Below are 17,312 nucleotides of genomic sequence, written 5' to 3'. Positions count from 1 at the left end.
AAATTTCCCATAATTCATTGGAGGAGAGTCCTATATTTACCAAGCCTACCAAATTTTGCCTAGTTTTTACTGGATAAGTGGGCCTTAAATTTTGAAAAAATGCCATTGTTTCATAAACACTCACTGGGTATTAACTTTTAGCCCCAGTAGATGTGTCTTTAAGACAAATTCCAATCTGTGTTACTGGTTTGTACTGTTTAAAAAAAATCTATTTGTATCTTGTATTCTGTTAATAAAAGTATTTTGCCATTGTTCCAATCATCGTACCAACACATGGATGTAAAGTTGTTTTGTTTTGGTGCAGATGTTGCTCATCATTTCTTTTTACAGTCAAAAGTTTCTTATTGGCTGCAGAAAGTTGGGTCCTCTACTGTAGGCAAACATCCATCTGGTGGGTCAAGAATGCGATTCATTTGGAGATAACTATAGTTTCAAACAAAAAGTAAAGGTGACGAGTTTGTTTGTCAAGATTTCTAAACTTGGTAACTCTAATACTAAAGTCTCACCTTTAGCCTTAGAGGAACCAATACTTTTTATACGAGAACAGCATGACTGAAGTAAAACAAGCCAAGGCAGCCACCTTTGAGTGGTATCACAATAGGAAACATTGTTTTTCTATTTCAAGTGGCTACCATGTTTAGAAGCAACAAGTCAGCCTTCTTGAAATGCTATAACAATCATACAGCATGCCCAGTTGCAAAATAATTGGCCGCTACACAAGGAATTTGTTCAACCATGTTGGAATGGTATTATGCTTACTGTGTCAGAGTTGTAATATTTGAAGGTTGTAAGACTATTGCTTTTAAACGTCATGGACATCTTGCAATGGTAGCAAAATGTTGCAATATTACAATATCACTCCAAGATGTCCACCCACAAAAAAAGTGCCAGCCCTGACACTGAAGCGGAGACGTTTTCAAGAGGATATGCACATTTGCAACCCTTGGAGGAATAATTATTAAAAATGAAGGGCTTTTATTCTACATATGTGAAAGTTTCAGACAACTATCTGTTTATAAGTAATGGCAATTTAGATAATTTGTGATATGAATATGTCCAATAACTACAAGAAAAGCATACCTTAGCACTTTAAAAATATTTTTTTTAATGAGTATTTATTTCCACTTCAGGCAGCAGACAGTCATGTAGGTTTGCCTCTGTGTTGTCCTTTTAATATTAAACAACATATGTCCATCATTACTATTGTCCCGTTTCACAAAGAGAATTACTTCCTGTGCCTTCCAATGGCAATTGCAAATCCAGGTTTCTTATTCACAAAGCCTGAATTTTAAATTACAAATTGATTTATTTGGTGATAACTTTAAATCATAACAGTACAATGTTAAATAAGGGCATATCCTTCTCTGTGGGTGTGAGTGTCCATTTCTGGGCAACTATGGAATGTACATTTTGGAATCACCTAGGGAATTACACTATTTTCTGACGATTTGCACCCTGGATATCTTTGGAAATGTACTCCTTCCAAATGCAAATGAAAACCTCTTCTCAGACTCGGAATTGGTCAGAGAAAACATATTTTATTGTGAATAAAAATACAATTTAAAAAACACAGTTAAACATATGAAGAGGCATTTTCTCATTTACAAGTATACACTGTGACCCTATTTATGAGGCGGTCAGAATGTGGTGATATTTTCCGCACATGGACCACCAACTGGTCGATGCCTTTGTTAAGATCTTCACAGAAAGACCAATAGGAGTTTTCAAAAGCTTTCCAGCAGCGCTGAGCGAAACCTGCAACTGTTGCAGGTTTCCAGAAATTAAAGCCTTTGCTAATTCAAATATCTGCACTCATGCGTGAAGTGAGCTTTTGAGTTGAGAATCTCCCTGTTAATCAGGCCATGCACTTTGATAGTTGTTTTTATGTAAGCTTGCTCCCTATACGTATGATTCATATTATACATATCAAAATTAAAGATATAAATTAATAAAGACTAATATGGAATTGTGATATAAAGTTTGTGTTGAACCCAGCGATTCACGATAGTCGTGTAGTTAGAATTAAACACAACAATATCCTACATAGGCCTACAAATAAATGATTCTGGATAGATTTTTAATATTATGATGCTTTTGTGTCAAATCTAACAGATAATTGCCTGTTTATTTACGGGTAAACACCCAAAATATTAAATTAGAAATATCGACTGGCCAGAATATCGAATTAAAAATATAGGGAGGCCAGAATGTCGAATTACCAAAATATATTTGGATAGAATATCGAAATTGAAGTTTAAAATATCGATTTCCACAATATCTGATTTAAAATATCATTTTCCATAATATCAAAAAAAAATTGTTATGTATGCTAGTGTATGTGTTAAAATTATATATCATTTTTGTAATGTATGTTTAATTTTTTTAAAGTAATGAATGTTATGTTATTTAATTTTTTCGTAAATTAATTCCGTAGCGGGTTGTGGGTTTATAGGGGAATAGGGTGGGAAGTAATTTAATTATTGTAAATTACATATTAATTTTATGAATTATTAATTATGTTTAATTTAATTTTGCGTTTTAGTTCTGTAGCAGGTTGTGGGTTTATAGGAAAATAGGGTGGGAAGTAATTTAATTGTAACTAAGTATTAATTTAAATGTGTTTGTATTGATAATTAATTTATTTCTAATTAATTATTAACTGGCAATACATTTTTATTAATTGGTAATTAATTTTTATTAATTGGTAATTAATGTATATTATTGATTAATTGATAATTATGTTAATTATATTAATTTATTATTTGGAGTGGGTTGTGGGTTATAGGGGAATAAGGAAGTCATTTAATTCTAATTAAGTAATTATTGAAATTATTTTTGTGTATTGATAAATAATTTATTGTTAATTATTAATTGGTAAATTTTGTATTTTTGTTATTACTTATTAGATATTACATTTTTGGGATTGAAAATTAATTAGTTGATAAATAATTATTAATCGACAATTAATTTTTTACCAAAAATATGTATTGGTATTTATAATTATTTAATTATTAAATATTTTGTGATTGATAATTCATTTTAATAATTTTTTTTATTGGTATTGATAATTAATGTATTCTTATTTAAATATTAAATCATTACTTTTCCTACTGTTGCACTCTCTGGAGTGAGAATAGTAATTTTTACCCTTACACTATCCAACGCTTTCCCTACTGTGACACTCACTGGAGTGGGAATAGTAATTTTTACCACTACACTATCCAACTCTTTCCCTACTGTTGCACTCATTGAAGTGGGAATAGTAATTTTTACCCTCCCGCTATCCAACGCTTTCCCTACTGTTGCACTCACTGGAGTGGGAATAGTAATTTTACCCCTACTCTATCCACCGCTTTCCCTACTGTTGCACTCACTGGAGTGGGAATAGTAATTTTTTACCTCCCGCTATCCAATGCTTTCCCTACTGTTGCACTCTCTGGAGTGGGAATAGTAATTTTTACCCTCCCGCTATCCAACGTTTTCCCTACTATTGCACTCACTGGAGTGGGAATAGTAATTTTTACCCCTACGCTGTCAAATGCTTTCCCTACTGTTGCACTCACTGGAGTGGGAATAGTAATTTCTACCCTCCCACTATCCAACAAATTATTTACTTTTGCAAATGTTGTAGTGTGAATACTAATTTTATTCCCTTAGCTATGTAATGTTTCTAATTTTGTTATATTTAATGTACTGTAAATTATGAATTAACAAAAAAAGTATTACTTTAATGATTTACATTATATTATATGTTATTTATTTTTATATTTAGATAATAGATTTATTTATATATATATATATGTAAATATATTTTTAATAATGTTTTAAATATTTAATAATTAAGATTAATAGTTATTTTATAATATTATTATGTAAATATATATGTTCACACATTTTTTACATTACATTTATTATTGTTACATTTTAGACTTTTTTACATTATTTTAACTATGTTTCATTTAATTGTGTTTATTATTTAATTACTTTAATATTATTTTTAATACATTTAAAAAATTCGATATTTTACTTAACTATATTTTAACATTCTATATTTTGTACTCGATATCTTAGTACTTACCTGTTTGTAGATAGGCATTCGATTTTCTGTCCCTCTATATCTTGGAGTCGATATTTTGGGCAGTTGATATTCTGTTCCTCGATATCTAGGGCCATATGTATCAAGCCGTTTTTGAATCGCAAAGGCTGAAATTCGCAGAATTTCGGCCTTTGCGACTCGCAAATGGCCGTTTTGCACGTTTTGGAATGTATGAAACATTCCCAAAATAAGGAATTGCAAACTTGTGCGATTCCTTATTTTTCCATAGCATTTAGGGAATCGCAAATTTGCGATTCCTTAAATGCTATGTATGTAGCAATTTTAGCTTGCAAATTTTGTTTAAGAATTCGCAAATTACCACCAACTTTCAGTTGATGGTAACTTGCGAATTCTTCCAGAAATGCACAAATTGGCATTTTTAAAGGTGGCATATGATGCACACACATGCCCATTGGGCATGTATGTGCGTCATATGCACACACATGTTCTTTTCAGGGGTGCAGCAGGGTGTCTTTGAGACACCCCTGCACCCTTGCAATAATTCTCAAATTGTGATGAGCAAATTGCGAATTCGCAATTTGAGAATTATTTTGCATTCATTCCTATGGGCCTCCTGGCCCATAGGAATGCATTGGAAATTATTCCTTAATTGCGAATTCGCAAAATGCGAATTTGCAAATAAGGACGCTTAAGGAATCGCAAATAAAAAGCGATTTTGTTCATACATACCATTTTGCATTTCCTAAATAGCGATTCCTTAAAATTCGCTATTTAGGAAATGCAAAATAGTTTGATGATACATATGGCCCTAAGTCACTGAACCTTATTTACGAGTGATGCCCAGCGGAACTCTTGTTTAGTTAATATTGTTTTTCATGCATTTGACTTTGAATGTTTAGAATACAGCATTGTGTTTAAAAATAGTCTGCTTTAATCAAGGACGGAGTTGACAGTGTTTGCAAGAACTGCACCTCTTGAACCGCAATTATTATTTTAGGTCCGTTATTACTTACCCATATTCATTGTGTGTAATCTTCATATTTTCTTTAATTTTAAGGTATTTTTGGCTAGTCAGAAGTTGCTTGTTGGCAAGTGAAGATGGGGTTATTTTTAGTGGCAGTAGATGTTGTCAGGAAGGCTGGCATGTGATTTAATTGGAAGAAGAATTTTCTAGGAGGCTGTTGTGTGATTTTGTTGATAGAAATGTGTTGAGGAGAAAAGAGATGTCGTCTTTTGGAGTGAAACTGGTGAAGGCAAATAGTTTAGTTGAATGGTAAGGAATGGGAGAAAGTGCCATGTAGGGCCTGTGGTTTGATCAATGATAAGAGAACTTATCCAATACAAGAGCATTCTTTGGGGGAGGTGTGTTCACATAGGCAGTAGGTTTGGTCTAGCAGGCAGAATCATGTGCTCGCTACAGGGTTTTGGTCTAATGGAACATAAGAGTCATTTGGAAAATGTGCCATCTATCAACAGGAGGTGGGAGGGGGTTATAAACTATGGGCCTCATTTACAAGCCCCTTGTGCCGCCAGTGCATCACTTTTCTTGACGCACTGGCAGCGCAATAGGCTTCCCCATATTTACAAGACAACGTAATGTCACCCTGCTTGGCTTTTCATGGCCTTGTAAATATCGGTCCATTTCATACATTACCCTGCGTGAAAGGGGTGTTCCATGGGTGTTGCTGTGTGTGTTCCCAAGCAGCATCCATGGAACCAGACTCAGTCCCAGATTTATAACGTTTTGTAAAGCTGTGAATGCGCCAGAATCCTATGCCTCCCCAGGGGGACATACGAGTGGCGCTACGAGGAGAAATACCTTCATTTCTCCTCATTTTTCCTCTTTCTATGCCGTGCTGCATTCTGGAGCACGCACAGATAGAGGAAAATGCCATCAATTATAGTTTTTGTGCAGAAAGGTATTTGTGCACAAAAACAATCATCTCCGCAACGCAGGCACCCTTGGAACATGACACAAGGGTGTCTGCATTGGCAAACGGCTGCTATTTGTGCACCAGTGCAGGGGAGAAGGACAGGAATGTGCCATATCTTGTAGACACGGCACATTCTTGGCCTTTTATATTGGCACACAGCAGCGCATCAGGAATGCTTGCTGCACTGTTGAGCTCCAAAATTTAGTGAATGAGGGCCCAAAGGTTTAATCTTGTGGCCGGAGATATGGTGTATGGAAGGAAGGGTGGTCAAGGGCAGGTGTAGTGTACTAGTGGTTGGTTGTAGCACCGTAGGAGTAAGTTATGGCTGGAAGCATGATAGAACCCATACATTGTTGTCTAGTGGAAGGAGCTGACATCTTGTAGAGGAGCTGTGGTCTAGTGTGAAACGTCTGATCTATTGAAAAATGTGTGGACCTTGAAAGGACATATAAGACTTTATTATGAGTTTGGTGGTCCTCCTGTCAGCACGCTACCACCGCACCGACAGGAGGACTGCCAAGCCCTTCCTGCACCCACCCGCTGGATTCTGAGTGAATTCTGTCCGGGCACGTGGAGGTGCAACGGTCTTACAGTGGTGTCTGTATAAGGTTCATAGGGGAGCCTTGAATGCGGACCGCCTCCATGACAGCGTCTGCAGCATGTTCCTGCATGGTGTGAGATGCATGCCACACAGAATGGGGGTGCAATTCCAGGGGGGTACCGCATGCGCCTCCCTAATACGGACGAGTCGCCAGAGGACGGTATAGGTAAAATGAACAAAAATAAATAAAACCACTTATCTTGCACTCGCCGCATCATCGACTAGGTGATGCGGCATTCACAAGGCTTTATTTATGTTTTTTATTTCATTCATTCATTCTTTATTCGGCTGTATATGACCATAAAAGACAGAAACAATACAGAGCAATTAAATGGTTGTAAAACATTTTTTTTTTATTTCACCTATCCCGTTGTCTGTAGACTCCCCCCATACCCACCTTGCCCTGCCCCACTTCCCTACCACTCTTACGTGTGCCGGCTGCGCCTGTTTATTGGGTCTCCAAAGGAATCACATCATCAGTACAAATTTAGAAGGTAATGGGTTCTCTGGGTGTTTGGTTTTCAAATGACTGTAGTTCGTGTGTCTTTCCAGTCCACATTACAATGGGAGTTTTCATCTCAATCTGTTTAACTTGACATTACGCTGAAATGTGAACATATGTAGCACAGTATGAACTACTTTTGTTCACCACTGGAATGGAGTTGTGTTACAATGCTTTATTCTTTTGTGGTGTTAGGTTTTTGTTGCATTAACTTACTTTTAAGCCTTAGGGGCCCATTTCCGCCCGCCATCCTATCGGTCATTGGGACCGCCCGTCATAAGGGCGGAGGTCCCGTGGGGAGGTAATGTGAATGCGCCCGCCACTGTGGCGGGCGAATCCTGCATTTTTAGCAATGTGGCAGGCGGTGCTCTCAGCACCACCCGCCACAATGCTAAAAATGCACAAATGCATTTTCATTAACAAAGCGGCAGGCACCGTGCGGGGCCTCCCGCTTTGTTAATGCAAATGCAGGGGGGTACCACAGGTACCCCCCGTGTGCACCTCCCACCTCTCCTTCAGGAAGTGAAGACCGCTTGCCTTTCTGTGGTGGCGATGCCGCCACGGAAAGGTATCTGTTTTGGCCCATCATAATATGGCTGGCGGTGTCTAATAGACACCGCCACCATATTAAACCTTTTCCGCCACGGCCGCAAGGCGACCGGGCGGAAAAGCGTCGGACGGTCTTTCTGTCCGCCGCGACCCCCCAGCCATCCTAATGTGGCGGGGGTCATTTCAGTGAGGATGGCGGGCGGATTGCCCCTGCCAGGCTGGCGGTGGCTACCGCCAGCCAGGCAGGGGCAATCCACCCGCCATCCTAATGGGCCCCTTAGTATTCAGAACTTCAGGTGGAGGAGTGCAAAGTGAGCAAGCCTCGTTCCTAGCTCGAGCTGAATGTCTGATTCTGGTCACGAGTCCCATTCACTGCCTTTTACCTCCCTTACTGGCTTTTTGAAAGACCTTTAAAAAACCATGTGCCACATGTACGAGCATTTCATTTTAGGAGTTTCTAATTGCAATTTTTTGTGACTCGCAATTAGAAACTCTCAAAATGAAATGTACTAATGTGTTTCAGACACATTAGCAATTCACAATGGGGTCGCAACTGACCTGCCTCACCAATATTCATGAGGCAGGTCGCAATTTGTGACTGATTTGGAATGGACAATAACACAGGGATGGTGGCTTGCTCGGGACAGCAAACCACCATGTCTGTGCTTGTTTTTAAATAACATAACTTTTATTTAAAAAAGCAGCCTGTTTTCCTTATAGGAAACAAGATGTGTTTTTAAATGAAAAATGAAACGTCTCTGTTTCATTTTTTAAGAGTAGACAGTTGTCTGTGGGACCACTGCTTGTTCTTAAAACATGGTTTAATAAAATTCACAATGGGGAAGGGATCCCCTGGGGACCCATTCCCATTTGCGAATACATAATCACCTACTTGAAGTAGGTGGTAAACTGTGTTTGTTTTGCGACCACATTTCCATCGCAAAACAATCATACATCCCTTTGCGACTCGCTATTAGGAAACCTTATTTTGCGAGTCAGTAATAGTTTACTGACTCACAAAACAGGGTTAGTACATGTGAGAGGACTATTTAGCAGACGCAAACAGCCTGATTTACTGTTTGCGACCGCTAAAAGCCGTCGTACATCTGGCCCTAAAACCACTAGAGTATGACAGCTGAGAGCACAAAATCTACTTAAGTGCTACTCTATTGCAGGTGTCTGCAGGGGACCTGAGATGCAATTTGTATGTGTCTCATTGAAGACCTGTGGGAAGTCAGGGTAACCTTGTGTTTTTTTTTAATCAGCGTGATTGCTGTCATTGAGTTGTTGACCCTCTCCATCTAACTGTTTGGTAAGTCAGGGACACGCAAAGAGGTAAACATTAAACGTCTCCTTCCTTCCCTTACATTTAACCTTGTTCCTTTTTCAAGAAAGACATTTTGTACATGTACCATGTCAAATTGAATTAATATGTCATAACTGTGATACTTATATTAATTGAACATAGGGTACTAATTTATGTCATGATATAGTTGAACACAAAGCATTGTTCTTTGGTGGTAGTAAGGGAGAAAGGAAGAAATATTCATCCACTGACTGTTTTACACATGTGCAACCAAGAAACGTGGGTTTAAATCCTGGCTTCCTCAGCTAACAAAATGTGTGATCTTAAGAAATCACGTTACTTCACTATCCCTTGCTAACATTTGCCACAGTTGAGAAATTCAGTTCACGATGCGTGATGTATAAACATCCCACATATGGTTTACTGGACGCTAATGTTGCTTCACATACAGAAAATATATTGGCCATGTGCAGTGCCCAAGGCAGACTGATATCTCTTGATAAACTCATGGTGGCTTCGCCAGAGCAATAGGTGTGGAAAATTTCAGGTTTTAATGCAATTACTTTTAACAGTTGTCCATGCAGTGATTTAATCTTATGCATTCAAGAAATTACATTTTTTGAATCTGAAAGGCTCAGTATTATAGTTTATCTTTACAATTGCTGTACATTCACATGCCAAACGTTTGGATGGCTCGACTCCTGCTTTGTCTCTTAGAGTAAAGCCAGATGCCTGTATCGGTAAAGGTGGCTTTCTCAGTTATTTTCTGGTTAGCCCTTCTCTTCCATCATGGGTTATTGATGTACTCAAAACAACACTTGGGCCCCCATTAGGATGGCGGGCCATCCTCGCGGAAAACGGGACCGCCGCGATCTGTGCGGCGGTCCTGCCATGCCCATTATGATGCGCCCGCCACACTGCCGGGTGCATCATGCATTTTTAACATTGCGGCGGGCGGTGTTTACACCAGCACCCGCCGCAATGACAAAAATGCATATCAAGCATTTGCATACACAAAGCGGCAGGCACCGCAGCGCACTGCAACGGGCCCCCAAAGTAAAGACCGCATGCCTTTCTGTGGCGGCATTGCCGCCACGGAAAGGCATCTAACGAAGCCCATCATGATATGGCTGGCGGTGTCTGATAGACACAGCCACCATATAAACCCTTTTCCGCCACAGTCGCAAGGCGACCGGGCGGAAAAGCGGCGGACGTTGTCTCTGTCCGCCGCGGTCCCCCCGCCATAGGGGAATGAGTGGCTGGAGGGCAAGGATGTCGGGCAGATCGCCACCGCCCGCATGACGGTTGGGATCCGCACGACATCCTAATGGGCCCCTAAGTTCTAAAACCCAAAAAGATAGAGAAGACTGAGAAATAATAAACTAAGACACAAGATATGACTGGAGAGAATAAGATGGTGTCTGTTTAGGTGTTCCTGAAGTGGCGTAGACTAGTTACTACTTGCACGCTGTAAGCAATTGTATTCTACAGTTGGTGATGGAGAAAGATAGATTGTTATGGATATAGAGGCCTTGATTCACAAAGGTATTTTACACTTTTGAGTACGTTTACTACTTTTTAGATTTCAAAAAGCCAAGTGTAAATTTACTCCAAAAGTGTAACTTAATCGTCTCTACCAAATCCAAAGGTCTGAGGGCTTTTCTCAAACTGCCATGTCTATTCACAAAGGTAGCTTACAAGTAGTAAACTTACTCAAAAGTGTAAATTACTAAAACGTCTAAGTTACATTTGTGTATCAGGCTCAATTAGTATATATTTTTTTTTTTTAAATGAAAGTAATGTAAATGAAGCAATTTGCTTGTAACACGAGCTGGGATGGTCGACCCATCCATCAAAAAGTAAAATCCAGTTGGGCTTTCAGAATGATCAACACATGTACAAACAATATTTTTTGAAATTCATAATTTTTTTATTTGCGTATGCATATACAATGTTGTTTTGCTATAAACTTGATTGTGCCTTAATAAGCCCAGCTGAATCTGAAATTGCTTTCCATTATGTTTTATATATTTATATATACATTGTAGTAACCATGCACTTTGATATTTGGCATACAAAAGTATATTACAAGTAGGTCTAGTGGTATTTCTCACCCTGATTTTTTCCACAACCAGGAGTGAAGAATGCAGATGAGGCGGAGCTTAGGCAGATTGCGTCAGACCCCCTGGAGCTGACCGTCTACAATGTTCTGGATTTCCATCTCCTAAGTTCTCTGCTTGATCGTCTCACCCGAGTCCTGTGTTCAAGAATCAAAGAGAAAGGAAAGGTCGAAGGCGCAGGTCTGTTTATTGTAGTGTTTATGGGCCAGATGTAGCAAAAGGTTTTACCCATTCTGTGTCTATGGGAAAATGTGTTCATACATATGCCCCTATATGTCTGCATTGTCAATTGCACAGAACACCTATGTGGGGAAGACCAACCGCTCATTGGCCTCTGTGCTGCAGAGGAACCTTTCGCGCTGCAGACCAAGGCCAGGGGTGGCACTCTCTTACCTTTTCTTCAGTGGAGCTGCACCCAGTCTCCTTTCCCAGCTGCCAGAAGTCCCTGGTAATGACTTCCTGGAGCAGAGAAAAGGAAGAAGTGTGTTTCCATGATGTCCCTCAGGAGACAGTGGGGGAAACACAAATCCCTGAAGCCTGATGTCATGTCCTGCTACATGGATGGACACATTTCAACTATATCTCCACATGCAAATTCAGGGCGACTCATATTTATTTGGAAAGTGCCAAATTCCAAGATTTCCTGATTATGCAGGTATAATTAAAAGGAAGTGTCTACTTACCCGGCCGCTGGCTAGATAGTACCAAATCTATGCTACTTACCTAGTGGCCCAAAAATAGTCATTATTTCTGCTGTTTAGCCGGTCATAGACTAAATAGTACAGATGATGTACAATTTGACAGGCAGCCAGATAAATCATTTAAAAGAGGTTTCTTATTTTGCCGGCCATAAAGAAAAACAGGGACTCCAGGCCAAGGTAGTGTGTTGGCCATCTTGTAATAGGGATGCATCATGTGTGAAGCATTTGAAAGTAAGTGTGTATAAAATGTACAATAGTTTGTAAAAAGGTAGGTGCATGAATTAAGCTAAGCTGTGTACAAATGAAAAAACTTAAAATCAATTTTGAATAAAAATATTTGTTATTTTAATATTTAAATAAGACATAGTAATTAACCCCAAGTTTTAGGATGTGGCAAACACAGATATTTTCTGCTTCAGTCAGGGAGTATTTGGCTATGAGCAAAGAATACTCAGTACAGTTTTAAAGCATGTTGCATAAATGTTTAATTCACTCCTGCGAATACATTTTCTTTTTAGTATTCATGGTGCTCTTTTTGATGATTTTTGAGGGCTGGGCTCTTTTTCTGCTTCTTATGGAAGGCCTTGACTTCGATTTAGGGTTCTGTTTAAGGGGAATTATGCCTGCTCAGTATTTCAAATCTGGCAATACAGCAGCAAACAGGGAATGCAGACAGATGGGTGAACCAGATATAGGAGAACCATGATGAGTTTGTGTAGCAGCACAAAGACATGCAGCAGAAAGATCAAGGCCCAGATGATCAGGACCAGATTCCCCGGTCCCAACACTGGGGATCAGATGAGCATGGTAAAGGAGAATCTAAAAAGGTCTGGGTTAAATGGACAAGGATCAAGAGCATCAGAAAAGAAAAGAAAGAGCTAGGAGAAGGGAGCCTGAAAGGACCAGGATGGCCAGAAGGCTTGTCCAGGCAGCAGTGTTTCATGAACGATTGTACTAAAACCCATGTAGCCTCCTGACTAATATCCAGGACTGGCACATGCCAAAACAGTGGTAGCAGCCTCTGCTCTGGTGTAGTGAGCCTGTAAAGGCTGCTTGGTGAATGCATAGCAGATCTTTGTGCAGAGTACAATTCATGGAGAGATGGGCTACTTATGCACAGCCTTGCCTTTCTTTGCCCCAGAGAAACCCACCAAGACTTTATGGCCCACCCAATGTTCTTTGGTGCTATCAAAATAAAAGTTAAATACTCTCTTGGGGTTCAAGTGATGGAGTCTGTCTTCCTCCGAGTGACAAAATGCTGGAAGGTTAATAGTCTGTCAGACGTGAAAGGGAGTTACCACGTTAAGCAGGTTGTGATGGAATATTAGCTGCTGGCATCTGCTTAGCCACGTAGGAAGGGTCCTGTAGGCCATAATACAAGCACGGCATATGGGACGCTCTATCACCAATTTGGTAGTAAATGGACCCTTAATTGCTGTGGGGGGGCCCCTCACAAGCATGGCCCCAGAGCCATTGTACTAACCACCTCATGTGCCTGCACCACTATGGCTACTTACTGTAGCATGGCCAGACAGAAGGCCAGTGCTCAGCCTACCCCAAATCTTGCAAAGAGGGAGAAGTGTGGATCTAACATATTGCTGCTGTCTACATTTTATTGAGGAGAGAAGGTGCTAAAGTGATCTCCTTCAAGAAGCATTTTAAACAGCGGTCCATGAGCACTACATTTTTTTTGCTACTTCTGATAGAAAGAAGGATCACTTAAAAGGTTATTTTATTTGACACCTAGTTCAAAAGATTAAATACTAGGAGATGTAGATTGTTTTACACCAAATCTTTTGCAGGTGCCTAATGCTTAATTGAGGATGCATTACACAAAAGTGCCCACATTTACCTGTTAGGTGATTTCTTCCAAACATTTGAAGATCATTACATTTTCTGGATGCGCCAGTGTTGTGATGTGAGGCTTGTTGCTTTTATGTTGGTTCTCAGCATTTCTGTTAAGTTACTAGCTGGATGTTATAGAAATAGTGATTGTACCACTGAATATCTACACCAACAATATCATGGTACAAGAATGTTGAGGACAGAATATCAAGGGAGAAAATATCAAAAGGAAATTGCATATCGGTGAATATAGATTTACTATTCTTAACTCCACATCTACATACCATGAATATATATGTACATCATAGGTACATTTATGTGGAGTTAAATATAGAAACTCTAGACTTACTCACCTATTGCTATTCTTAACTCCACATCTACATACCATGAATATATATGTACATCATAGGTACATTTATGTGGAGTTAAATCCTACTTAACACCCCCATCTCTATGCTCAACTCTCCCTTTACCTCCTTTTTCCGCTCTCCTGACCCCACTACTTACCTAACTCATTTATTCTCTTTCTTTCTTTTTCCACTTTAATTTATTTTAATGTTCATGTACACTCGAAAACTTTATATTGTACCTTAATATGTACCTGTTTATGTAAAGCGCTCAGATACTCTAGGGTCCAGCAGCGCTATATAAAACCTTTTAAATAAATAAATAAATAAAATATCCTCGGCTTTGTGTCCTATGGATATTGTAGTTTCGATACTCAGGGGTCACACCAGCATGAGTACCCTATAACTTCAGTGTCAGAGTGCTCTAATGTTTTCCATATCACCCTCACTGAGAGTATTTGAAGGCATATGTACAAGCCCCTTTCGCCACTGGAATGTCACTTTTTCCGAAGTTCCTGTGGCGATAGGGGCTTCGCCTTATTTACAAGGCAGCGTTAAGCCACTTAAAGTGGCTTAACGCTGCCTTGTAAACAAGGCCCCCTTTTACGCTATGCTACGTTATGAGAGTGTTGCGGTGGGCGTTCCACTACAACACCCATTGATTTTGACGCTGCCCCCTATTAACAAGGGTTGTGTAAATAGGAAGCAGCGCCAAAATTAAGATCATGGAAAACCTGGTCATAACTTGGCAAAACAAGGAGAAATGATTTCTTTCTCCTCATTTTTGCTTTTTCCATGTGTGCTGCCTTGTGTAGTACATATGGAAAAAGCAAACCACCTTGGATTGTTTATGTGCAGGAAGGTGTCCCTTCCTGCACATAAACAATCTTTCAAAAAAATTACATTTTGTAACTTTCATGTGTGCTGCATTAAGAGCACACTTAGATGTGACAAAACGGCATTTAAAGAGTGTATATGTGCAGGAAGGGACACCTTCCTACACATTATCAATCTTCCCCTGTATGCAAACACCCTTGCACTATGGTGCAAGGGTGCCTGCGTTGGCGCTAAGCTGCTAAACCTTACTGCCAGCGCAGGGGGAAATGCAAGGCTGCACCATATTCTTGTAAATGTGGTGCAGCCTTGCGTTTTTGAAGTGGCAGAGTGAGGCATTAAGCCATGACGGCTAACGCCTCACTCCGCCACTTCTTTGTACATAGAGCCCCTCGATTTCTGTCTCATTGCATGCCAGGCTTACTATGTGTCCTTATTGGTAATCTGGCATATCACATTTGCAATGTACTGCAGGGATATTTTTGTGTCAGACTCTATATGAAACAGGACACTTTGTGATAGGCAAAGAAGCAACCCGTTCCCCTTTTTTCCAAAACGTATGTTTAACATTGTGACTTTGACAATGTTCTTCCTGTTCCACAACTCTCCTTTTACTCTGCTGTGCTGTCGTTCTCTATTTCTGTGGTTCTCTCAATGTACGTAGCACTGTTGCAAGAAAGATGCTGTACATTTCACAGTCTCATTAATTTAAAAGCTCAATACCTCAGTCATCCTACCCCATACTTTTTTCCAACTTGTTCTTTTTAGTTTTTACCCAGAGGCATCCGGCACGTAATTGTCAACAATGGGGCTTGTGATAGTCTGCCACAAGGTGCAGCTGTCTGGCTAATTTAGAGATGACCACAACAACAGTTAATTACTAATTTAATATACATTAAATATTACTATTGCCTGCTGCCCAAGCCATTCTTACAGTTTTGGGGTGCCTGAAATAGCTTTAATTGTCACACTTGTAGGAGTGTGATAATTAGTAGTTGTGTTGTTACTATCATTGGCAGCACTGCACCAGCCTATTGAGAAGTTGGTAGAGAAGTATACCAATTTGAAAACAGGCCAATCTGTGTCTGCTATGTAGAAACTTTGGGGTTTATTTAGAGTTTGGCGGACAGGATACTCTGTCACAAACCTAATGGAATTCCCTACTCTTCAAATCTCAGTCTACCGGCTCAATTATGGTCACTGACAGTGGTGTCATCGCTGGCTCGGCCATCGGAAGCCTTCCTCCGATGGCGAGATAGAGTAGTTGCCATAGGAGTAAGGGCTATACTTTCAGCAAACGGTCTGGTGTCCTTTTTTTTTCTTTCCATCGACCAAAAAATAAATATTACCCCCACATCCTGGTAGAAAGTTCCCATGGTGCAGGTGCCATTTTTTTGTTTTTTGTGAAACAAACTCTTGGTTTGCTTCTGAAAATCAAAAAGTTAGGTGCACAGCTCTCAGAAACATGGCAGTGGCGTATAAAACTTTTTCGGCCTTCACAGGAACGGCCATGGTAACGTCTTCAGTGGTAGCACAGGGATCCAAACCATACCTTAAATCATGTTTTTACTCTTTTCAATAATATATCAAGTTTCTCAATGTTATTTTGCAATGAGTGCAATAGATCTCAGATGTCCTCATTTATGAAGCCAAAAGCAAGTTCTAGGCACTCTGATTTTGTAGTGAGGAGCTTTTTACAGAGGTTCAAAAGCCCAATAGATTAGTAAAAGCATGCTCTTCCTGTGCCCCCAAGAGCAGTACCATCTGTGGTTTCTTTGCATTGATATTGTCACATGATGTTGGTCGTTTGTGAGTGAATTTCTCTCTATTTCCAATAGGTGGACTTTTCAAGCCCTCACTTGCAGGCAGTGTGCCCCAGAGCAGCCCAGTGAACCTGCTCGTGTCAGAGGTCAGCGCGAGGAGCATGAGGCTCACCTGGACACCACCTCCACAGCAAGTGAAGAAATACAGGATTGTGTACTATCCATCCAAAGGTGGCACTCCAAAGGAGGTGAGAGCCTATGCCATTGACTGAGGGGCAGTCCAAGCTACCCCCTCTTATTCAACAGAATGAAGCCAATGATGCTTTAGAAGGCAAACCGAAGATGGGGGTTGAGGAAAGAGTTGGAATCTGGTCAAACATGTGCCAAATGTAAGAGGAGGTGTGGTCTGTGAGTTGGGGCTTGGTTTGCGGAACAGTGTCTTTGAGAGAAGCAATGATTTTTGAGAAGTGGCTTAGTTGGGTGGAAACGATGTGTTATGTGGATGAAGGTGTTTGAGAGAGGCGATGTAGCATTTGAACTGTTTGAGGCACAGTTGGCTTTTATCTTACTGTATGATCCATGTTCCATTTTTATATCCAAACTAACAAACAAATGTGTAAGACTTAAGCAGGACTCTTATGCTGTAGAAAGGAGGGATTCTTTATAAAGCTGCTATGTGTAGCAAGAGTCTAGCACTCCTCACCAGAAACAGATTCCTTTCTGTTCAGCTGACCCCTCTCGATATGACATATC

At 39.9% G+C, this 17,312-nt stretch overlaps 1 protein-coding gene across 2 annotated transcripts in view; it reads left to right on the top strand.

Moving 5' to 3' along the window:
* The window catches only part of COL20A1 (collagen type XX alpha 1 chain), a 491,294-nt gene that overhangs the window by 180,819 nt on the left and 293,163 nt on the right, over positions 1–17,312 (top strand). For both annotated transcript variants that reach the window (XM_086932816.1, XM_086932817.1), the window contains exons 10-11: positions 11,085–11,249; positions 16,635–16,807. In XM_086932816.1, coding sequence (XP_086788942.1) covers positions 11,085–11,249; positions 16,635–16,807 — 338 coding nt within the window. The remainder of the gene's footprint in view (positions 1–11,084; positions 11,250–16,634; positions 16,808–17,312) is intronic.

This window comes from Lissotriton vulgaris, chromosome 7 (assembly GCF_964263255.1).
Source record: "Lissotriton vulgaris chromosome 7, aLisVul1.2, whole genome shotgun sequence".
Classification (NCBI taxonomy): Eukaryota; Metazoa; Chordata; class Amphibia; order Caudata; family Salamandridae; genus Lissotriton; species Lissotriton vulgaris.
This window is presented reverse-complemented; position numbering and strand designations above follow the sequence as displayed.